We start from the raw sequence: 24,818 nt of genomic DNA on the forward strand, positions 1-24,818 counted from the left end.
CTGCCCAGGAAAGCAGCCGGGAGTTCAACGAGGACACCTGTTCCTTCAGGAAGCCCAGGCCACGCCAGGCCCTCAGGGTGGCAGAGCCTGAGCCCCTGGATCCAGCCACCAGTGCCCTCATGGACAGAGCTGCATCCTGCTTCCTGCTCCTTCTTTCACTCTATCAGTAGTTTTGCATGAGGCCCTGCTCTGTGTGGGCTCAGCTCCAGGTGCTGGGGAAAAGGCAAAGAGCTCTTATGGAGTTCAAACATCAGTGGGAGAGAGCCACGCAACCAATCAAATGTGTAACATTGATATGCTGTCAAGAAATGGAAATGCTATCAAAAAATAAAGTGGAGTAGGGAATAGGAAGTGATGGGACAGTTTTAGCTAAGTGGTCAGGACATGCTTCTCGGCAGAGGTGACATTTGACCAGAGACCCTAAGGAAGAGTCAGGGGCAAACTAGGCAGCTAGCTGAGGAAGAGGGTTCTAGGCACAGGGAACAGCCTGTGCAAAGGTCCTGAGGTAGGCACCTGCTGGGCATGTTCAAGGAATATTGAGATGAATTAACTGCAGTGGAGTGAGCAAGGGAGAGAGTGTGGGGAGACCAGGTCAGTGAAGCAGGGTATCACAGGGGGCCTTTTGAGCTGCATCGAGAACTTCAGGTTTTACTCCAAGAGAAGGAATGGAAGGCCACTGGGGGGCTTTTATTGAAGAAGCAACAAGGGGTGAAGTCCAGGAAGTAGGGAGCCAGTGAGGAAGTGACTGCACTAATCCAGGTGAGAAATGAAGGTGCTGGGACCAGAGTGTGATGCAGGTGGGAAGGAGTGGTTGGATTCTGGGTTTATTTTGAAGGTAGAGCCAAGAGGATTGGCTGGCAGGGAAGAAAGAGAAAGAGATGAGTCAAGGAGGGCACCAAGGTATTTTGCCTGAGAAACTGCATGAACAGAACGAGATGGAGTAGGCAACAAACATCATTCTCAGCTGCCATGCATTGGTGCATATTTTCTCTGTCTCTCTCTATCTCTGTCTCTCGATCTCCTCTTTATGCATTAATCCTGCCCTTACATATTTTCAGATGAGAAAACTGAGGCTGAGACCCATTTGAGATCACACAGATAGTGAGGGGCAGAGTCTGGAATTGCATGCATATCTCTTAGCCACCGAGCTATGCTGTCCCATCAGAACTGGAGTTAGCGTCATCTGTTCATTCCTTATTTCATCCACCAGATCCTTGTGCGTCTAAGACCTTTCAGCAGGCCCGGTGCTGGGCACCAGAGAAGAACCTGGAAATCATCAAGCCCAGGTCTCTCAGTGATGGCTGAGGCAATCAGCTCTCTGCCCCTGCAACACCACCAGTACAGGGATGCCCACCCAGAGGTTTTGGGGAGGGCTCAGCTCAGCACAGCTGGGCTCGGCTCTGGGTGGAGCCAGGTCCCCAGAGCCTGAGAACAATGTTTAGGGTCTGACAGTGTGGTCCCACCCTTGATGGGCTCCTATGAGCTGCCTGCCTGCTGCGTTGCTCAATTGCTGACTTCCCCAGGAAAGCACTAATTACGGCAAAGCTCCCCTGGGCCCTGGCTTGGCAATCTGTCACAGCCCCTAGGCTTCAGAGCACTGGCTACAGTCTCTACAGCAAGCCAAGCGCTGTCCTGCTCTCTGCCTTCATGCTAAGGGGAAGACAGAAACCAGAGGGATGGACAGACTAACCAACAGGGAAACTGGGGCTTGGCTTACAAAGGAGTCTCACCTTGGCTTGAATGGCAGTCTATTCAGCGGTTCTCAAAGTGTGATCCCTGAATCAGTAGCATCAGTATCACCTGGGACCGTGTTAGAAATGCAAATTTTCAGACCTTACCTAAGACCTACTGAATCAGACACTCCATGGCTGGGGCCCTGGAATCAGTGTTTTAACATTCCCTCCAGGGGCTGTTGGTATCAGCTCACATTGTAGAACCAAAGCTCTGATTCCTGTACAGCTGTGGTTGGAGGGAGGCCTGTGGAGAGGTGATTATGAAGTGGGATGGATTGAAGCACAGGCTCATAGAGACCCACCTTCAAATCCAGGTTGTGCCAATTCCTTGCCCTGAGATTGGATCGTGGGCAGAGCACTTCATTTATTTACTTATTATTTTTACTTTTTTAGATAGGGTCTCGCTCTGTTGCCCAGGCTGGAGTGCAGTGGAGCAATCATAGGTCACTGCAGCCTAGAATTCCTGGGCTCAAGCAATCCTCCCACCTCTGCCTCCCAAAGTGCTGGGATTACAGGTGTAAGCCACCATGCCCAGCTCAGTTTTAAAATTTAATACATATTTATTGACAACCTACTGTTTACTGTTGAAGGGCCTGGGGCTGCAGCTCTGGGACAAAACAATGGCAGTGGCCAACACTTAACCTATATTAACTCATTTAACCCTCACAAGAACCCTTTCAGGTAAGGTCCTATCATTACCCCAAAGGAAGCACAGATCATCAAAATAACTTGCCCTACGGGGCTAGTCTGAGAGACCACTGGAGTGCAAGCCACTAGGATAAACTGACCTGGAGCTAGTTAGGGAGACAGAAAAAATGCAATGGAGACACACAATATTAGCAGGTCGTGATGCATGCTATGAAGATAAAGTAGGGAAGAGGGTAGGGCATATTGGGCAGGGGTGGGGGTGACTACTTTAACAGGGTGGTCTGGCAAGACCTCTCAAGGAGGTGGCGTGTGAGCAGAGCTGCCTCATTTGTAAAATGAGGGAATGATTAGCTCACCCTCCCAGGTGTGGTATGAATGTCACAGTCTGTAAAGCATAGTAGATGCCGAACAGATGGGAATTGTTTGGAAAACTGAGTTCAAATCCTGACTGGTTTGGCAACCCAGAGAAAGGGGCTGTTGTGAGCCTTGGAGATTATCCTTACTCTGCAAGGGCCAGAGGACACAGCAGGGGCTCAGTAAGGTCACTCCCATCTCCCATCCCCCCACCCCACTTGTTCCTCAGCCTGGTGAGCAGCAAGCAACTCTTGGGGCAGTTGGTTCCCTGGTCCAGGCTGCCCAGGAGTCCACGCTGTTTTTATTTTTATTGTTCTGGCTCCACAGCTGAGACCTCTAACTCCAAATGGCTCTTCTTGCCCAGAAAAATAGGTCGTTGGCAGCTCCAGCCTCCTGGCAGGCCTGCCTGCTGACGCCAGCCCAGGGTTACGGGAAGTGGGGAGCAGAGCGCGGGCAGGGCTGGAACCAGGTGAAGTTGGGCTGTGCAGGTGCCAGCGTGCCCCACAGGGTGGCCCTGGTGAAGTCGTGTTCTGTCTCTGGGCATGTTTCCTCACCTCTGGGAACCCCGTGGAGTTGCTGAGGCTTCAGATAACGTATTTCAAAGGGCCTAGAACACACAAGGATGTCATCCACCCCCCTGCAATGGCCAAACTCCAGATAGGCCCTGCCATGCTATCATGGCTGCTTTCACTTCTTTGTCACTATTGACCCCATCATATCAGAGTTTGTTATCCCCATTTCACAGATGAAAAGACTGAGGCTCAACATTTTGTTTTGCCCAAGTTGCATAAGTCAAATCGGCAAAATCTTGGCTTCCAAGCCCCTGATCCTCTCCTCCTCATGCCCATTTGTCTTCTTCCCTTGACAACAGGGAAGGAATGTGATCTGACTTCTGTGCAAGGATTCCTCAGGCTGCTGAGTCGAGGAATCGACAGAAGGCACAAGGTGGAAATAGGGCGCCCAGGTGAGAGCGGTGGAGGCTCAGACGAGGGCGGAAGCAGCGGAGGTGCTGAGAAGTGGTTTGGCTCTGGTTGTGAGGAGAAGGCCCAGCAGGCAGGATTTGCTGACAGATTGTGCCCTCTAGGAGTAAGAGGAAGAGTCAAACAGAAAATGCAGGGATGCAACCACCCCTGGCTTCCCATCTCACCTCCTCGGTGAGACCTTCCTTGATCCCTTTTCAAAATTGCAATCTATCCCTCTCATCAGCGCTCCTGGGCCGCTTCCCTGGCTAATTCCCCCACCCCGTAGCACCCATCCCATTTGACGAACTTATCAGTTCATTTCCTCCCACTAGAATGTCAGCTCCTTGAGGGCAGGGATTTTTATCTGTTTTCCAACTATTGCATTCCCAGTGCCTGGCACCCAGCAGATGCTTAATAAACATTGTTGAGTGCATGAATGAATATGTGTGAAGGCAGTTAGATTTTAAAGTAGGGCAGCCCAGACCTCTTGCTGTGGCAGTGGCTGATTCACGTCAATTATCTGCCATAATCTCTCTGTGTGGCCTCAGACAAGTTGCCCCTCACCTCAGTTTACCCATGGCCCGTGGGTCTCAGTGGCTTCTCAGCCTTGAGATTGGCCAAGGATGATTTTTATGTGGACAGAGAACAAGGGTCAGGGCCCCCTCCTGAGGGAGAGGTGAGGGAAGCCCTGCTGAGCGCCTTTGCCAAAGGTACTATATATAAATAGCAGGTGGTTCAATTATTATCTTTCCCTAATCCCCAGTTTCCTAATCCCTGGGCAGGTTTGTGAGTGTGTGTGTGTCTTGGGGAATTGAACAGCAGAGCCTTCTGGAAGTCCAGGGCAGGAGGCTGCCTCTTCTCTGACTTCATCAGCAGCCTCGATCTCCACTCCCACCCCAGATAGAGTCTGGTGACAAATTTTCCCAGGAGCCTCCCTGGTCACCTTCACGGTCTAGACCAGATGTGGCCTGAAGAGATGGAGACCTTCCCTGCCCCCACATCAGATACCAGGATAATCCCAGAACAATATCCTTTCTCATTGGTGCCCAATTCCACGCTCCTCTCTCCAGTCCACCCTACGTTTGGAGAGTGGCCTTTTGGACACATAAATCAGACATGGCCCTCCCATGTTGAAAACCCTCTAGGGGTCTCCCAACTGCAGAATAAATGCAGGCTCTTTACCCAGGTCTTGGAGACCATCCCACCCTCCCCACTCCTGCATGCTGTGCTCTCTCTCCTCCAGCCTAGCCGCCAGGGGCCTTCCCCTCCTTGTGCTGGGCCCTCTTCCTGGAACATCTTTCTCCCCAAATCTTCCCCTTGGTGATCCTACTTGTGATTCAGCAACCCATGTCTCAGGGAGGTCCTACTGGCCCCCTTATCAAAATACGCTCACCCCTCTCCTTCTCTAAGTTCAGTTTTCCGTTCTTCATTAATTATTTCTACTTGTCCACTTATCTGTCTCCCCTACTAGAATATAAATTCCTCATGGACAGGGACCTCGTGCTCTCCCACACCCAAAGAAATGAAAATTCCCTTGCACTTCAAATGCTGCCCAAAACCCTGTGGGTTCTCAAGGACTGCTGTCAAACACTTCACTTATTTATCAAATGCTTATGCTGCACTTGGTATATGCTAGGCTCTTTTTAACATGTCTTACAAATATTAACTCATCTAATCCTCACCATTGAGACTCACGCTGGCCTCATTTCAGATGAAGAAGCTGAGGCACAGAAGAGGTAAGGTACTTTCCAGTCTACCCAGCTCATAACAGTAGCCAGGGGATTTGAACCCAGGGAGTTCAGCCCATGTTCTCAAGTGTGGCACCCTCCCTGCCCCCCTGCACAACAGCAGGACCAGGCATTTAACCAGGAGGCTTGGGGCAGGAGGGGAGGTGGTGGTGCTACTTTGCATAGGTCTTTAACCTGGGAATCAGGAATTCAAATCTTGTTGCTACCCCAAGCTTTGCTGTGTGGCCTTAAGCAAGCCTATTCCCTCTCTGGGCCTCAACGTTCTGTCCATTTACAGGGCTGGGCCTTCTCTCACCTTGTGTTATTCCTACCCTCTTAACTGCCACTGCGTGAAGCAAAATTCTCTCCCATTAGCAGCGGGTCTTGAACTTGTATTCCTCCCACAATGCGGAGCCTACTTCTGCCAGGTGACCAGGACACTGACACTCCCCATCACTGACCTGGCTGCTACAGGAACGGCGTTCCCTCCAGGAAAACCGAGATTCTGTCCTCTCCAACTCCAAGCCTCTGGCCCCGGCTCCCACCCCTCATCTTCTTCCGGGCCTGTCCTTCTCCTGGAACCCATGCCTTCAGGGCCCCGCTCTCCCACACACGCCCCCTCCTGGGCCTCCCCACCCCCTCAATCTGCCCTCCACCACCGAGACACCTGGCCAGGGGGCTCCCACCTCCCTGGGAAGGCCCCGGCCCTTCCCCTCTGGTTCCCCGCCACAGCCCCCTTCTCGCTCCCTCTCCTCCCCGCGCCTCTTTTCCAGGCGGCACCGAAGTCCTTCCTACACACACGCTATTTTTGTACCATCACTCTCTTCTTCCTCTCCCCTTCCCCCTGCGTTCACTTACTTCCTTCTTTTCCTTCACCTCGGCCCGGCTCTGAAAGGATCGGGCCCCTCCGGCCCGCACCCATCCCCAAGAGGGGCCTTCAGCTTTGGGGCTCAGAGGCACGACCTCTTGGGGAGGGTTAAAGGCAGACACCCCCCGACCCCCGCGCCTCCACTCCCCGACTCCTTCGCCGCCTCCAGCCTCTCGCCAGTGGGAAGCGGGGAGTAGACGCGCGGCTAGAATCCGGAGGCGAGGGGAGGTCGGCCGCAACTTCCCCAGTCCACCTTAAGAGGACGATGTAGCCAGCTCGCGGCGCTGACCTTAGAAAAACAAGTTTGCGCAAAGTGGAGCGGGGACCCGGCCTCTGGGTAGCCCCGGCGGCGCTTCTAGTGCCTTCCAGCCCTAGCGGGCGGCGCAGGTCCGAGCCTGGCAGGGACGGGGAGGGGCAGAGCGGGACGGGTCGGGGCTGGGGACGAACCGCGCGGGCTTCTGAACTGGCACATCGTCGGAGCCGGAGGCTCGTCTAGTCCCGAGCCCGAGCGGGCTGCGGCAGCTCGCGGGGCCGCCTTCACGGGCAGCAGCCGGGGGCCCGCGCGGGGGTGCCGGGGCCCGGGCGCCGGCGCGGGGGGCGACGCTGCCCTCCCCGGCCGGGCGCGCTGCTCGCAGCCCTCGCTCCCTCCCCCGGGGCGCGCTGCTGGCTGGCGCGCAGGCGGGCGCTCGCTCGCCGAGAAGGTGCCGGCGGGGCCGGAGCCCCGAAGCCTCCCCGGGCGGCGGGAAGACGGGAGGAGGGGGGAAGGGAAGGAGGGAGGGGGCCGGGCTGCCGGGAGGGCGGGGGCAGCGGCCGCGACTGCGGGCCGGGAGCGAGCAGTCGCCCGCGCCGTGTGGAGCCCGGGCGGGGCAGGTGGGCAGCGGCGGGGGCGGCTCCGCGCGGCCGGGCTCGGCCGTGCTGCCCCTCGCCCCTGCTCGCGCGGTCCTCTCTCCCGCGCTGTCTGTCTCGGTCTGCGCGCCGCCTCGCTCACTCCTCGCTCGCTCGCTCTCCCCCTCTTTCTCCCCCTCTCGCCTCTCTGTGTCTCTGGCTCTCTGCCTGGCTCCCTTGGGTCTGTTTCTCTCTCCTGCCGCCTCTCTCTGGCCGCCCCTGGCTTTATTTCTCGCGCGCTTGGGGTCTCTCCCCGTCTCCGTCTCTCGATTTCTCCTGGGGGGCGGGGAGGGGGGTCTCCAAAAACCGCGGCGGCGACGGCGGCTCCTGAGCCGCTCCAGGCGCCCGTTCCGGAGTCGGGGGGAGGCCCAGCCGGGAGGGGGGAAGGGGGGGAGTCTTAGTCATTTCCCCGCTCCAGCCTGCTCCCGCCCGAGCGCGCACTCACGGCCGCTCTCCCTCCTCGCTCCGCAGCCGCGGCCCATGGAGCCCGCCGGCCCGGCCCCCGGCCGCCTCGGGCCGCTGCTCTGCCTGCTGCTCACCGCGTCCTGCGCCTGGTCAGGTAAGCACCCCCCGCTCCCCACCGCTGCCCTCCCCAAACTGCGGGCTCAGGCCTCTCAGACTAGCACTGGGACCCATTCGGCTAATGCTGAGCAGTAATAGGGAGAGAGACGCCTGTAACCAGCGTTATAGATGCGGAAACTGAGGCCCAGAGAGGGCCAGCGACATGTCCAAGGTCACACAGCCAAGGGTAGAATCCAAGTCTCTTCTCTGAGAGTTTGTCTCTGTGGACTCTGACTGTGTGCACTGTGCTGGGCACTGAGACAAAAGAGCTGAGTTGCTTCACTCAGCCCCTGCCCAGTCCAATGGGGAAGGCTGACTGACAGTGGCTTTCAGAGTAGGGCGGTCCTCCTTCCCCAGAATCTCTCCCCATGGACATACGGCTTTCCACGTTTGACTTCAGGGTGTGAGGGGAGGAGGTGAGGGCAGAGGTTCCCCCAATGCTGCCTGGAATGGAACAGAGACAAGCTGTTGCAATTAGGGAAGAGTGAGCCCTCCCTCTGGTGCGCCAAGTAAACCAGTGTTAGTGTGTGCCTGGGAGAGAGGGAACCGGGAGGCCACGGTAACCCCACAGCGAGCTGCTGCAAGCAACAGATCCTTATGTAAAAACACGGTGAATTGTCCCTGTGGTTGCCAAAGCCTCTCCCTGGTGGTCTTGCTCCTCGAGGCGCTCCCAGCTCCCACTTCCTCCTGCCTTCCCCGAGCTTCCAGGCAGCTCCCTGCAGTTCAGGTGCTCCGCGGGGATGTTACCTGTGGCTCTGAGCATGTCTTTCTGTTGGCCTACATCAAACACCTGGCTGTCGCCGGCAGGCGGGCTCTGAAGGCTACTGTGTATGTTCACCAAAGGGTGAGGTCACCATTCAGGAGTCCTTCTTCTTAAATGGGTTTTGCAAAACCATGGGTCTCCTGGGAGGGCACTGGGTTGGGGGCGAGGGGAGCAGAGAAATGGCGTTAAGGGAGTTGGGAGGGAGAGAAGAATGGGGATCCTGTTTTTTGTCCTCTTGAAGCTATGTTGTAGGCAGAGGGGTCTCTCTGTACCTCCCACCCTTGAGGAGGGAAGTAAAGATGAGCTCAGTGTCCAACACCCCCTTTTGCATTTGCCTAGAGATGGTAACCATCTGATAGCAGGGAGAAAGGGAGAACTAGCAAAGAGTGGGTGGAAGAAGAAGTGGGGGGTGGACAGCTGCTTCTCCCTGCCCTGCAGTTTCCCCTGAAACCCAGGAATTCACATAGGTATCACCCCACCCCACTCCCCCCCAACCCCACCCCCAGTTGTTTTCAGTTATAGTTGGGTCCTTGCTGGGTGGAAGGGAGCACTGATACAGTTCACGTCTCTCCAGTGAGTGGCATCTCCTATCTGCTCCTTCCTGCCTGAGCCGGCCATTTGTACCCTGCAAAAGTCTGAGTTCCTGCCCTGCCATCCTTCCTGGCCTGGAAATGCACAAGTGTCAATCACAAGTGCTTAATTTTCCTGAAGAAGGGAATTGGGCCCCAGTTAATTTCTAAATGTCTATTCCAGACCCTTCTCCCACCAGGAGCCTGTGGTTCAGTCCCTGGCAAATGAGCAGTGACGCTGATTAGCAAGTGTTCAGATGGGCAGCCTGCCTTTCCTGGGGCACTGGCTGGGAACACCAACACCTTTCTTGTGAGCACATCTCCCCCTTTTGCCTATAAAAACAATCTATAAAATGGTAAAGATTGGGCCATAAAACTTCCGTTCCAATCCATTCAGCATCAATAGCCTGAAAAAGTGGGAGCAGCAGAGGGGCCAAGATTAGCTTTGAAATAAATAAATCTTAGGAGGTAAGAATGAATTTCTTGGTCGAGGGTGGTGGGGAAGGGATGGGGTGCGACCATCATAGCTCAAGCCTCCCAGCATCCTTCAGTCTCTGTTCTTCGGGGTCCTGGTCACACCATGGGCCTGGGTAGGGAAGTCACCTGGTTTGGCTGAAGGATGGGGCCTCAGGCCCCTCCTCCTGTTGCTCCAGACATGGAATTTACAACAAAGAAGTAGACAGGATATGAGGGTAGGAAGGTACAAGGAGGCAGTTGTCCAATTTTCTAAGAAAATGGATTTGTTCGAGTGAGAAACTGAAATGTCAGGTTTAGGAAGGCGGCTTTGGATTGAATGACTACTAGTGTCTCAGGCAGAACTGTCAGCCTGGGAGGCGTCACATGATTGCTGTGTCTTCACATGATCACTGTTTTGGGGGGGTGGGGCCAATCATGTGAATTATCTTGGTTGGGGGAGGCAAGGGAAGAAGTTTCTAAAGATTGCTTTTAGCACAAACGCTGCCAAATGGAAATTCTAAAAAGATCCCAGTGAAGTCACCAACCTATGTTTTTGGACCCAATGTGAGGCCTGTTTCCTAAAACAACTGCACTGAGGGAGATTCTGAGGCTGGGAGAAGGGCAAGGGACTGGGGCCTGGGGACACCTGGCACCTGATTTTGTGTCAGCAGGGCCTGACGCTGAACCCACAGGATGCCTGCTTGGCCCTAGCGAGGCCCTGAGACCTCTAAGTCACTCCCCAGGCCGACCTCAGATAAACTCCCATTCATTTCTTCTCTCTGGCCTGGAGGAGGCCAAGCCAAGTTGCAGTTCAGGTTCTGGGGAGAAGCAGAGCCCCCCAGTGAACCTCTGACTCTTTGGTAGAGGGTGACACTCGGGGACTCCTCTGTACTTTCCTAAATGGTAAAGTTAATCTCACTTCCTCTTTCATAAGAAGAGACAACGGGGCGGGAGTGCTTTGGCTCGACACGCTCAGGCCGTTGGAAGCTCCTTTAAAGCTATAGTTTTCTCTGAGTACTTTCTGGCCTTTACCAACCCCTCGGGAACTCACCATAATTCATGTCTGTACTTGCGTCATGCAGCACCTATGAAGTGCTGGTGTGAACCATGTGTTGAGAGAAGGGAGGAGAACCAACGTTCATTAAACAGTTAACGGCATTCCAAGCTAGATGCTGCACCTGCATCATCTCATCCACAAAACATGAATTGGCTCTTATCCCCATTTTGCAGATGCGGAAAATTGAGTCCCAAACTGGGGAAGTAACTTACAAGTGATAGAGAGGAGCCAGGATTTTGGATACTGGCCTTCCTGCTGGGTGGCTTCTAAGGAATAAGTTCAGTGACTTAATCAGGATGATTTAGTCCAAGCTGGAGAGGGAGTGAGAGAGGCCCCTCTCTGGGCTTGGGCGGAGGATTGTGGAAGAGTTCTTTCTCTGGGCAGAGGTTTCGATGAAGTCACAAGCATTTCTCTGAAAGCCTGCTGAGGGTGGAAATACTGACAGTCCCTTGGTCCTCACCAGTAACAACACATGAGGGGTGATGTGGCTCCCGTAAGCGCCCCCCATCTGGGCTGCTGAGCTCTGGAGCCCCCAGAGCTGGAATATTCCTCCTTGCATCTTCCTGGTGCCCTTTGCGACAGATGGAGAGGGGGTGTGCGAGAGGAAGGGAGTCTAAAAGTGTTGTACGGATCCCACACGCGCTCGCTTGCTGCTTCCAATGGCTCCGTGCGACAGGTTATTTTCTTATTTGTAGTCTTGGACTGACGGAAGGTTTCCCCCCTCTCTCTCTCTTTTTAAATGTGCTCAGATTTCTGGCCTGTCAACACAACTCAGATCATGTCACTCCCCAGCTCAAAACTGTTGAGTGGGTCCAAGTTTTCTTAAAAAAAACCCACAAAGCTGCCGTGAGGCCTGGGCTTCCTCCCTGCCAGGCCTGATTTCCAGCCACATGTTTTCCAACAAGCTGACCTGTTGAGATGCTGCAGGATAACAAGGCTTCCTCCCTGCAGACCGGAGCTTTGCTGGCTACTCAGCCATGCGAGCACCCCGAAGACCCTGAGAAGCCCTGCATTGTAGAATCTCGAGCTGGGTCACATTTACTCCAGTGTTCCCTGAACATACGAACAAGAGGCATTTGATTTGTAGAACAGCCATTAGCATGCGGCCTCACTCCGTTTGGTAAATGCTTTTGTACGGATCCATGCCCTCAGCTGAACTCTCAGCTCTGGGCCTCGGCCCGTGCTGTTCCTGCCGTCAGAAATGCCCTTCCTGTACCTCCTTGTCTTCCTATGTCCGAATCCTACTCATCCTTAGAGGTTCAACTTAATGTGCCTCCTGCGGGGAGGTCAGAGGAGCCTCTCCTCGCAGACACAAAACCTAGTGTAGTGCTAAGACAGTACTAAGACCCCTGGGTATTGATCTGAACCCTGCTACTGACTTGGACAATTTGCAGAAATCTGTGTTTTATTTTGCTCATCTGTAAAAGAGGAATGGTATTAGCCACTCTATTGCAAGGATTAAGTTAATTAATGCATGTATAATGCTGGAAGCCATGCCTTGTATGTAGTAAGCACTCAGTACATATTAACCAGTGTTGTAATTAGCATGGCTTTATTCTGTTTTGATTCCTCATTTATAACATTGGGATGGATTTTCATAAAGCATCTAGCACAGTTGCTTACACATAGGGGGTACTTAAAAAAAGCAAAGGCTGTTCTGTGCACAAATGTCCTTCAGCTTGATATCTTCCTTGTAGCTTTTTCCTTTTTTTGGACGGAGTTTTGCTGTTGTTGCCCAGGCTGGGGTGCAATGGTGCAATCTCAGCTCAACCGCAATCTCTGCCTCCCGGGTTCAAGCGATTCTCCTGCCTCAGCCTCCCGAGTAGCTGGGATTACAGGGATGCACAACCACGCCTGGCTAATTTTGTATTTTTAGTAGAGATGAGGTTTCTTCATGTTGGTCAGGCTGGTCTCGAACTCCCGACCCCAGGTGATCTGCCTCCCAAAGTGCTGGGATTACAGGTGTGAGCCACCGCACTGCCCAGCTTTTATGCTGTTGGGGGATGGACAAGTTGAGTAGAAACCCAGGCTAGAGTGATTTAATTGCCTGTTACTAGGGACTGAGCGCTGTGGGCACAGCCTGCCTCTAGGTGTCTCTGTCTGGATCCACAGGTCTGCAGTTGTGGATTCCCGTACCTGCAAAGCCCTAGGGGGCCTGAGAGAGCCCTCTGTGCTTTCATCCAGTGCCTTACTGTGCGGCCAAAAGAACAGAGAGAAAAAAACTGGCTGGGCCCACGCAGGAGATCCATGGCAAGGCCCGGCTGGAATGCCAAGCCTCCCGTGGTCCAGGCCAAGGCTTTTAAAAACTGGGCTGTGCTGGAACTTTCCACTGTTTCAGCCAGAAATCTGACAGGATCCCGGATTCCGTGGGAAAACGCTACAGTAATACTTATAGGAACCATCTGGGTTCTCTGCTTCCTGGGCTCAGCACTTGGTGTGTGCGACCCTGGTGGTGCTCACAGCCACCTGGTGATATGCATCGGTATCTTCAGACCCATTCGATCGGCGAGGAAACTGAGGCTCTGAACGGTGAAGCAGCTTGCCCAAGGCCACACAGTAAGCACCGGATTTGGATAACCACCGTCAGCCTCATCACAGAGCCTATGTGGTTAACTGTTGTGCCATTCCTTAGCCGTCACTGAGGCTTGCTTGACAGGTAGGGAAACTGAGGCCCAGGTGTGATGGCACCTTGCTCCCTTAGTGCTCCTCTCGTTTTGTTTTTGTTTTTGTTTTGTTTTTTTGGTTTGTTTGTTTTTTGTCTTTTGTTTTTTTTTTCTGAGATGGAGTCACTTCGTCGCCCAGGCTGGAGTGCAGTGGTGCAATCTAGGCTCACTACAGCCTCTGCCTCCTGGGTCCAAGCAATTCTCCTATCTCAGCCTCCCCAGGAGCTAGGACTACAGACACACACCACCACGCCCGGCTAATTTTTGTATTTTTAGTAGAGACTGGGTTTCACCATATTGGTCAGGCTGGTCTCGAACTCCTGACCTCAAGTGATCCACCCGCCTCGGCCTCCCAAACTGCTGCGATTACAGGCATGAGCCACCGCACCCAGCCTCCTCTCATATTTCTATCAGTGCACCTTCCTATGAGGTGGGGGCAGTGTGTGTCCCCAAGGTGTGTTCCTGTCACCGTACTAGAGAAGGAAGCATCTATTTTCACAGCTGAATCTGCTTTCCTGTTAACTTTGGGTGTTCCTGGGGTGGTTATTCTGATGAAGCCCTCCATGAGATAGATTTTCCCTGCCAGGTGTCTTGCCAGGCCCTCGGTCCAGAGAGATGCAAAACAGCTGAGGTGGAAGTCGGAAATGCTGCAGAATTGGTTCTTTGTGTCTGTAAGATTTCCTGGCACATTCATTCGGGGGCGCAGGGTGTTAGATGGCTGCAGATTAGCGCCAAGAGCCCAAGGAGATCAGGTGCTCGGATCAGGAGGGAGATTGGAAGCTGGGAGTGAGCGATGGGCCTCCTAGCCAGGAGGGACGGCTGGAGCAGGTGGGCGGTGATACCAGCGCCGTTTCTACAGTTCCATTCTTCAGGCCGACCATCGGTGTTCTCCAGAAATGGAAGCCCGTGGTGGAAGGAAATACTCGGTACACGATGTGCTCGGCACAGGCTGAGCCTTGAACATGTGTTAGCTCTTCCTTATCTTTTTATTTTGGAAAATTTCAAACATATGCAAAATGAGAAGGAATGATGTAATGAGCCTCAGCTTTGACACTGATCAACTCTCTACCATGCTTGTCCCCTGCCCCTATTTTTGCTGGGGAGAGGAGAATCGGGGAGTATCATAAAGCGAGTGCTAGACATGGGGTGTCATTTCACCCACCCATACTCTTTCCACATCCCTTCCTGTGAGCTGTTGTCTGACCCTCACCACGAGCCAAACAGTATGGTCCTTCATCCCCACTTTACAGATAAGGAAACTGAGGCTTCCCAAGGCCAAGTGGGGCTCATCCTTAGGCCACACAGCCAGTGAAAGGTAAAGCCAGGCTCCACTCCTCACTTTACCCTTAACCACTTTGCAGTCATTATTAGGGTCATTTTAATTGTAAATATTCATTCAACAAATATTTTTGAGCATCTACTATGTGCCAGGGGGGGCTCTAGGTGCTTGGAGGATACAAATGTGAACAAGACAGACAAAAACACCTGCTCTCGTGCAGCGGACATTCTAGTGAGGAAGAAAAAAACACACCCAGGTAAACAAATGATGCCAGGTAGCTGGGGAGAAAAGCAGGAGGAGGGAAGGGAGAAGGTTAGGACAGAGAGAGGGCTGCTCTAAAGAGCACAGGCCTCAAGAAAATGGAGAAGTAAGGCCAGGCACGGTGGCTCACACCTATAATCCCAGCACTTTGGGAGGCTGAGCTGGGCAGATCACCTGAGGTCAGGAGTTTGAGACCAGCCAGGCCAACATGGCGAAACCCCATCTCCACTAAAAATACAAAAATTAGCCGGGCATGGTGGCGTGTGCCTGTAATCCCAGCTACTCTGGAGGCTACGACAGGTGAATCGCTTGACCCCAGGAGGCAGAGGTTGCAGTGAGCCGAGATTGCACTCCAGCCTGGGTGACAGAGCAAGACTCTGTCTAAAAAAGAAAAGAAAAGAAAAGAAAATGGAGGAGTAGCCAGTAGCCACGGGGATAGCAGGAAAAGAGCCCTCCATGTGGGAGGAATGGCAGGTGCAAAGGCCCTGAGGCAGGAATGAGCTTGTATGTTCCAGGAATTGCAAAGAGGCCAGTGGGGCTGGAGTGAAAGGAGAAGAGGTGGGGGAATGAGCAGGGGTCAGGGCCAGACGAGCAGGATGTGGCTCACTGAGCACCTGACATGGAGCATGTCTGGCTTGTGACAGGATCACTATGCATTCTCTCATTTAATTCTCACCACAGTTCTGTAAGATAGGAAATACCATTAACCCATTGGACAGATGAAGAAACTGAGACTCAGAGAGGTAAAGTGACTTGCCCAAGGTCACACAGCTTTTATGTGCAGAGCTAGGATTTAGGCCCCTGAATGCTGCAGCATCCCCATTGGCTGCTTTCCACGGCCACCCTTACACCCTTCAGGCTCTTCACCCATAGCAGCTGGAGTGAATCAAGTCATCTTTGGTTCTGCTGAAACCTTTTTCGGTGGTTCCCACCACCCTTAGTAGAAAATCAAAGTCCTTACCGCATGGCATTTCTGGACCATGTCTGTCTCTTCATCCTTACCTCTTACAAGACACTCTCCTTCCTCCCTGGGCTTCAGCCTTGGCAGCTTCCTTTCTGGCCCTTCACCAGGTTCTTTCCCACCCCAGGACCTTTGCACCGGTTGTCTCTTCTACAGGAACATCTTCCCTGGTCTTCGCTTCCTTTGGGTCTCAGGTGCCACCTCCCTTCTTCGGATGCTTTCCCAACCATCCCATTCCAAAAGAGGTTCTCACTTGTGATTTTCTATCACTGGGCCAAATCTGCCTGTTGCCTAGCACTCCTAGCCATTTCTATATTAATTCATTACATTATTTCAGCCCTGTCTCCCCCACTAGGATATAAGTTGCATGAGAGATGGGCTGTGTCTCTTACTCACCGTTGGGCCTCCCAGGACCTCAGTACCAGGCCTGACACAGAGTAGGTGGGTTAAAAGATACTGATTGAATGAAAGAACAAGGTGGGTACTAAAAGCCCTCTTTTAAAGAGCAGGCTTGGAGTTATGAGGTTGTACAAGCAAAGCTTATTCCCTAACTACCACACAGTCCCACCTCTGCGGCCAGGGCCAGGATCATACCACAATTCCCTGCCCATCAAGCTGTCATAAAGAACCCTAAGATATCAGGAAGCACAAAGATATCAATGCCAGGAGGGATAGGAGGAGGCAGCCAAGAAACCCCAGAATTCGTACTTAAAATTCTGGCTATACAAACTGCTTGCCCCACTTTAGATACCATGATGAATGATCAGGTGCTGCAAACCATGAAACGTGACGTAATTAGTGCTGCACTCTAGGCTGGGGGTTGGCTTGGAGGCCCCACCTTGAGGTTAGCCTCCCCTAGAGGGTCACAGCATGAGGCAATCTGGTGCGGGGTAGGGGTTAGGACAGAGGGAGGTGGAATCAGACTGCTTGGCAGCCCTGTGACCTTGGCCAAATGGTTGTACCTCCCAAAGCTTCACATCTGGTCCTCTGTGAAATGGGGGTGGTAACAGCCCTGTCTTACTGGGTTCCTGCAGAGGTTCCATGAGGCCTGTCTTGCTCTGGGCAGCATTGGCGCTTATTAGCTGTTGTTACTGCTGTTATGTGATTGTCATCATTTTATGGTTTGGGAATTTTGAAAGCTGGTGGAGTCCCCGCTCCATCTTTTGCCAGCAGGGAGACCTGAAACCCACTCTTCTGCCCCCTCAGCCTCAGTTTCTCCTTCTGTGACCAGGGGGCTCGGCTTGGCTCCTCTCTTGCAGGTCCCTTCCAGCCCTGATGCTCTAGCCTGCATGTCCTCCTGGCCCTTTGTCCTGGTGACTCCACAGACTCCTCTGGCAGGAGAGGCCATGGAGGAGCTTCTGCTTTGGGGCACATTCCTGAATTGGAGTCCAGCATGTGCCGCTTACTGGCTGTGTACTCTGGGGCAGGTGTCTTCCCAGCTCTGAACCTCCGTTTCCCCATCTGCAAAATGGAACTGCTAACGTTATTTCCTCCCAAATGGGTGACTATTGAGGGTTAAGGAATTAAGAGCCGTGGAAAGTGCTTTTGCAAGCTGCAAAATGCTCTATAAAAGGAATCAGTGAATAGTGTCAGCTTGGGGAAGAATCCCATCAGTCCGGAGACTGACTGCTGCCGGCAGTGTGCTGAAACCCTGGCAAATGTCATTTAATAAATGCGTGTCGCTTTTAAGGGGGCCTTTTCTCGGCTGGGAAAATGTGTGCGCATCCTTGGCAACCTGAGAATCCAGAAGCCCGAACTGGAGGGAACCTGTCGCAGGGAGAAGCGATTGCATGGGGTGGCTCCAGGCTCCAGTGTTGGAATCCCACCTCTGCCACTTACCTGCCTCTCCAGGCTCTGCTTCCTCATCTGTAGGAGGGGATAGTGACAATAGCACCTGCCACTCTGGGCTGGAGTGTCCTGAGGGCTAAATGAAGGCTTCTGGTTATCTGGCCTAGCCCATGCATTGCCCCCATGAAAGTATAGCCGTGCAGCAGCAGGGCCTGTCTCAGGGCAATGGTTGGGGCCTGGAGGTTGGGAGAACCTCCCAAGCTCTCAGCCTCTCCAGACCTTGGTTTCTTCCTCTGCAAAATGGGGAGAAGGAAAGAAGGTCCTTAGGTTGTCAAGGCACCAAGCCTAGTAGATGTCAATGTCCTCTACCTGCTCTTCCAGCCTCTGCTGGTCCCCCAAAAGCCTGTTAAGTCTAAAGGATATTTACACAGATTTGCAGTTCTTTTCCTGCCACTTTGCAAACACGGTCACACTGCAAGCATCGCTTCATCACCTCCAGGTTCCATCTGAACCCGGCAAATGCTCCATAGGGCTCCCAGCACTGCCTGTCCCCCCTGACTCCTTGCCAGCAGTGTGCTCAGCCTGCTCACCTCATGCATGCATTGAGGCAGAGCTGCCTCTCCCTCGGAGAGGATCCTGAGCCTCTCAGGCTTAAGGACGTGGTCATCTGTCGCCCCCATCATCTTTAGACACCCATCTGCATGGTGACAGCTGCTCTACATTGAGTACTTACTCTGTGCCAGGCACGCTAGCCCGTTTCATTCTCAGAACAACCTTAGTATCATCATCATCATCATCATCATCATCATCATCATCGTCATCATCATCATGAGACCCATTCTGCAGATAAAGAGCCAGAGGTCCAGAGGGGGTGAGACATTTCCCGGAGTCTCATGGGTAGCAGAGTTGGAATCCAAATCAAAACATACTTTCAACCAGTGCCAGGCACTGCTCCAACCCTAGGGAAGAAAACTCAGTTCCTGCTCTCAAAGGACTTATAAGAGTCTATGATAGGGAGATGAGCACTTTTAAAAAAATTAACAAGGAAACGCGTAGTTTTTTGAGTGGGGATGATATACAGAACAATTAAGCAGAGCCAGGGACATTGAAGTGGATAATATTTTAGACAGAATGGCCAAGGAAGGCCTCTCAGATAGGCCTGAGGGAGGGGAGGGAGCCAGACACGTAGATATCTAGGGATGAGAGTGCCAGGCAGAGGCAATGGTGAGTGCAAAGGCCATGTGGTGAGTGGAGAATCCGGCACAATTGGGAAGAAAAAGGCTGTAGGCCCCTGGGTCCGCTGTAAAAATTCTGGATTTCACACTTGAGTGCAGTGGGGACTGCGGGAGGGTTTTTCACAAAGGAGGAATGTCACTTGACTTAGGTTTTAGAGGCTCCTCTGGCTGCTGGGGGAACGTGGCTGGTAGAGAGGTGAGGCAGAGGCAGGGAGGTCAGCGTGGAGGTTCAGTCAGGGTGGTAAGAAGAGGTCAGGGTCTGGCCATGTATTAGAAGTTGAGCCAGCAGGATCTACTAACAGATGGGTTGTGGGACGCAGATGAAAGGGAGTCAAGGAAATGCCTCATTTTCAGTCCAGCACTTCTAACCACAGAGCATCTGACCTGGGGAGGGAGGGAGCTGCATTTCCTGTTTACAGGTGAGGAAACAGAGGCTTAGAGAAAAGCGACTTTGCCAATCACCCTGCTAGAGACAAGACATAAAGGTCATCCGGTCCCAGAGCCCGAGCTCCGGACGGTCTTACCACCTTAGTTTATCTACTGCATGGAAGGGGCCACCAGAGTCTGCCCCTTCCTTGCAGGGATATGGCACAGCACTGAGTTCTCAGAGCTACCCGGGGCAAGGGTGAAGGAGTGGGGACCCTGAGCCCCTGGGCCAGTCCTCAGCTCATTTACCAGGCCACATGCATCCCCATTTTTGGTGGCTTCAATGCAGGTAGCAGTTTCTACCGCAGCACCTGCTTTGTCCCTGCCCAACGGGTGTATCCAGTGGTGCCGGCGGAATGCTCCCAGTGCTGGCCTGTTCTTCAGATGGGCAACCGAAATCATCCTTCAGGGCACTAGGTCAGCCCAGTCCCAGATCCTCCCCATCTCAGCTTCCTTATAGCCAGTGAGCATGTTCCATGGACTCTACCCTGAGTCCTGTCACCTCTGCATCTTTGCTCATGTGGTTACCTCCTCTTGGAATGCCTTCCTTCACCCCAGCCTCTCTCAGCCTTTAAGACCTAGCTCAGGGGCCACCAGCTCCAGGAAGTCTTCCTGGGTTTCACTCTTCCAGAACCCCATCCCCAGACCTCCTCTTGCAACACTGATTGCCATGTGCGTGGTCATTGCTCATGTCCAGGACGGCCCCACATGCTAAGATATTCTCAAGGGCAAGGGCCTGTCTTATTTAGCTCTGTTTTCTATGGTATCTAGGACAGGGTCTGGCAGCAGAGTGAAGTTTGAGAGGGCATCAATGAATCATTCTGACTCCAGAGGAAATCGCTGTGTAGTCATGGCTGTTGGATCCCCAAGGTCTCTTCTTGGGAACTGCGGCATCCATGCAGCCATCCACTGGTGCAGCCCCGACCATGAATGCAGCCCCAGCTACCTTTCACCTCCCTGCATGGGGTCATGGGCTCCAGCAGATGGTTCTGGGCTGGCCTGTTCACTGCTGTGCCCTGTGGCCAGCACATAGTAAGTAGGTGCTCTAGAAAGGTTAGCACCTCCTATCAAGGGCAGGAGCCTAGACAGATACCACACAGGGTGTTGACCACCAGGAGCCCGTGGCAGACTTGAGGGAAGTGTGTCTTCTCACATCCTCCATCACCCTTGTGCTTGTGGAAACTTACACAGCAACTTCATCTATGCCAGGCACATTCCCAGCTGGACACATTCCCAAACACGGGCGCACGGACACCTGGGGTGCACACAAATAGTGGCATGTGCATACTTCCGTGCTTGTCAGTGCGCATACCCTCACAATCACATTTACGCATTCACCACTCTGTCACACACGTGCCACCCCCACACGCACACCCTCTACACACACATACACACCACACTCACGTGCATGCCGCTCCTGCATCACCCTCCCACACACTCACACCCTCCCACACATGCCCAGGCCACCGTGATTCAGACACTCTCCTGCACACAATTCACATGCCCACACCCATGATCCCTAGCCCCCCATTCAGACACACTCCTGTGCTGCACTCTGACATATTCCGGCACACAGGCACTGTCTCTTTCACACTCCTCCTTGTGCCCGCCCATGTGTACATGTGTGTGCAGATGCTTATGCTCTGTACACTCATACATCTATGTACACATGTGTTCTCATGTGCATACTCTTATGCACACTCAGCATACTCATATTCACATGTTCTATTGCAAGCCCTGTACTACATCCTGTGTACATCCGCTTTAATGCACACTTAATGTTCACATGTTCTCTGCATAGCCCTTTATTACATCCTGTATGCATCTGTTTTAATGCACATTTATGTTCACATGTGCTATTGCAAGGTCCTGTATTACATCCCCTGATGAGGAGCTGCTATAAGTGTGGGGCGGAAAATCGCAGCCTTCTGAGGATGCTGAATAACAATAATGGTGAGGGAAGAAAGGAGCCGGGTATCACTGCAGCCACTCTAGAATGTTGAGCGCTGTGCACTGCCAGAGCTCCAGCCATAGCCTCCCAGGCCCTGGCCATCCTTGAGTACAAACAAACAATCTACAAAGAATCCAAACAGGTGGCCTCCAGCCTGTCCCTGTGACTCCTGCTGTGGTGGCCCACTGCTTCCAGGGGATGGGCAAGCTCCCATGCAATGGCAGTGAGCACCTGGGCAAGGCTGGCTCTTGGGAAATGTGTTTGTTAGCTTCATTATCCCTGCCCCATGAGACAGGCTTCTGGAAGACTCACACCCCCGGGCAAGGCAGCCCTCCCCACCCCCACCTCAATCTTCAGTTCTAAGTTGATATTTTTTCTATTAGGAAAAGCATCTATGTGGGCCGGGTGCAGTGGCTCATGCCTGTAATCCCAGCACTTTGGGAGGCTGAGGCGGGCGATCGCCTGAGGTCAGGAGTTTGAGACCAGCCTGGCCAACATGGTGAAACCCCATCTCTACTAAAAATACAAAAATTAGCTGGGCGAGGTGGCAGGTGCCTGTAACCCCAGCTACTCGGGAGGCTGAGGCAGGAGAATCACTTGAACCCGGGAGGTGGAGGTTGCAGCGAGCTGAGATCGTGCCACTGCACTCCAGCCTGGGTGACAAGAGTGAGACTTGGTCTCAAAAAAAAAAAAAAGAAAAGAAAAGAAAAAGAAAAGTGACTATGCATAGTTTTTTTACTCTTTATGAAAATTATTTTCGTCTTTTAATCTGAAAAGTCACACACGAACATTGTTTTTTAAGAAATCAAATATATTTTCTAAGTCCCAGTGATCAGTTCTCAGCCCTCATCTTACTACATCTCTCAGTGGCATTCGATGCAGGTGGTCGCACCATCCTTGGCCAGTTCAAAGAAGAGAAAGGAGATGTGGCGGGAGAAGCAGGTCACAGCAAGGGGTCAGGAGATGGGATCTAAGATGCCAGCAGGAGCCTCTTGCCTAAGGGTGTTAGGTATATTCCGGATGTGATCATTTGAGTGATTTCTTTGAAATCCATCTTTGCCTCGAGGGTGGAAGCTCCATGAGGCCAGGGACACAGCCATTTCACAGCTCTTAGCTCAGGGCCTGGCACACAGAAGGATCCAGAATGCAGCACTGACTGCCCTTCCTGTGGACACTGAGTTGCTCTTACAACAAACATGGTGACCACCCACTGTGCTGACTTCTCCCCTTAGAAAACGTGTTCATGTGTTTTGTTTCATTACTTTAACTTTTTTCCAAAACCAATAAATGTTCACTGCAAAAAAAAATACAATATATGATTTATTATAAAGTGATAAGAAAACATGCCAACCCCCATGCTACCTCAGTCCCATTTCCCAGATGTAACACACCACAACAGTGCCATGTTTAACCTATCGTCCTTGCAAACCTTTTTCTCTAGACATGCGATTGACCAATCAACAAATATTTATTGAGCATCTACACTGTGCCAACCACAGTAGCAGGAGCTGGGGAAACAGCAGGGAACAAAACAGACTAAATCCCTGGAGGAGAGGTTCATTCAAACAGTACACATATGGTAACATACATCATTACATGTACAGTTTTTTAAAAAACTAAATGAGATGCTATAAATATTCTTTTGTGTTCATCCAATTTAGAGAAGCTGAAAAATGCCCAAAGTAGGAGGGGAAAAAAGAGAAAAACCTCGTGAGGTTTAGATTCATGATCCAAAGAGAGTTACATTTTTATAGCTTTGTTTAATACTCTCCAGTTGTTTATATATAGTTTTATTTTACAAAGTCATGATCATACAGAGAGTATAGATTTTCGTCATCTTTTTTTTCTTACAAAAGAAGTGCAAACAGAAAACGTAAACAAGAGCAAAATTCCATGTAAATCTACCACTCAAAATAATCATGGCTACTCTTTAATATCATTTTTTTCCCCAAAACTGGGAGCTTGGGATCACACCGGATCTACCACTTGGTAACAGACTCTGATCTTGTAACACATTTCTGTTGTAATTCTGTACCATCATTTTCATGGCTATAGACTTGGCCTATAGCTGTGAAAGTGGATTCACTGTAATGGGATCAGCCAGTCTCCTTTCCTGGGATATTAGGATATTTTCAATTTTTTATTTTCATGCAAACACTTAAGTGAATGCAAAGCAAAAGGTCTGCACATATTCTTAGTTACCTAAAGGTATGATGTTAGATTGTTTTTCTTCACTTGTATTTTCACTACATCAAAATGTTGATTGCAGTTATCTTTGGTGGTGTGATGTGAGATTATTACTTTGTTTTCATACTTCTTTATTTTCTCTAAATGCCTTGCAATGAACAGGTTTTATTTGCATAAACACAATATTATTTAAAATGATGCCATGAAAATTTCTATATGACCGCCGTTTTCATGGTAATGGCTTGTTACGGCTGCCTGTAATTCCACATAGGGGATAGGCCGTAATTCACTTAACCATCCCCTATCATTGACCGTCTGGGCTTTTTCCAACTCTTTAAGATCGTTATACAGGAAACCTACTCCATATCTGGGGTCACGTCCTCAGGGAGCAGCCCAGCAAAGGCTGGTGAACAGATTTCACACCTTTGGTTCATCCTGCCAAGCTGCTTTCCCGAAAGGATGTTCCAATTTCCACTCCCACCGGCAGTGCGTGGGAATGCCTGCCCAGCCGCCCTCCTCTCCCTGAGACGGTTCAGGCCCCTGGACAGTTGTGTCCTCTGCCAGGCGGGCAAGAGAGAGCAGGAAATAATTTGGCCAGCAAGTGACCCCAGACCCAGAACCAGGAGTGATTTTTAACAAGCTTGATTCTCAGAACAGAACCTGCAGAGAAAAAGAAAGCAAGCAAGGAAAAAAAAAATACAAAACCTCTCTACTGGAAAAAAACACACACATACACAGATTAAAATAATATTTGGCACTTACGTCGCACTTTTAAAATTCTTCAAACGCTTTATAAACACTAGCTAATTAATTAAGCCGCCTAAATCTGGCTGCAGTTGGTGGAGAGAGCTTGAGAGGAGCTAAAAAAAAAAAATGGGGGAGCCAACCCTACACAACTCCAGATTTTATTGTCGCCTGCCTGGGGTGTGATTACAGGCCTCCGGCTGCACCACAAGAATAGCCCTGCTCCAACATGCTGCACGCCTGACTCCGCAGCCTCTCCTGCGCCTCCTGCTCCCTCACCAACTGCTGACTCACAGCCCCGTGTGGTGTTATTGATAAGGATAATAATAACTGCAAGCCAGGCTCAGTCCCGGGCTCCAGGCCTGCACCCTCTCCTAGATATGCCAGTATCAACTCCATTTAACACAGGAAGAGAGAGGAGATTTGCCCAGGGTCATGGAGCCGACGAAATCCTTCCTTCATTCGTTACGGTGTTCATTCTGCATATTTTTATCGATGACACTGTTTTAGGCAGGAGGCTGGAAACAGTCCCTTGTGGATCCTACATCCTACTATTGGGAATGTGACAATCCAGAGAAAATCAAATATATGAATAATACAGCTATGTGATGATAACGGGAATGAGAATTAAAACTTACCCAGCACCTATGCAGCAGTCTTACCACCGTGTTGGGGTCCTCATGACTGTGCTGGGGTGGATGGCAGAACTCCACTTTGTGGGTAATGGAATAGGGGTCCAG

General features: G+C 51.8%; 1 protein-coding gene and 1 long non-coding RNA gene across 4 annotated transcripts in view; one reads left to right on the top strand and one right to left on the bottom strand.

The window, feature by feature from the left end:
• Positions 1–984: 984 nt before the first annotated feature.
• On the bottom strand, positions 985–6,378 carry LOC126929109 (uncharacterized). The gene is made up of 2 exons (XR_007717077.1): positions 6,283–6,378; positions 985–3,815 (listed from the first exon to the last, which is right to left on the bottom strand). It is a non-coding gene; the product is annotated as an uncharacterized LOC126929109 (long non-coding RNA).
• The window catches only part of LOC126929095 (tyrosine-protein phosphatase non-receptor type substrate 1), a 46,265-nt gene continuing 27,715 nt past the window's right edge, over positions 6,269–24,818 (top strand). For 2 of the 3 annotated variants that reach the window (XM_050745178.1, XM_050745180.1), the window contains exons 1-2: positions 6,269–6,679; positions 7,649–7,736. In XM_050745178.1, coding sequence (XP_050601135.1) covers positions 7,658–7,736 — 79 coding nt within the window. In that variant the 5' untranslated portion in view covers positions 6,269–6,679; positions 7,649–7,657. Of the gene's footprint in view, positions 6,680–6,735; positions 6,994–7,648; positions 7,737–24,818 lie in introns of those variants that run through there. The other variant, XM_050745179.1, reaches the window with a different exon arrangement.

The sequence above is a fragment of the Macaca thibetana genome, chromosome 10 (assembly GCF_024542745.1).
Source record: "Macaca thibetana thibetana isolate TM-01 chromosome 10, ASM2454274v1, whole genome shotgun sequence".
In the NCBI taxonomy this organism is placed as follows: Eukaryota; Metazoa; Chordata; class Mammalia; order Primates; family Cercopithecidae; genus Macaca; species Macaca thibetana.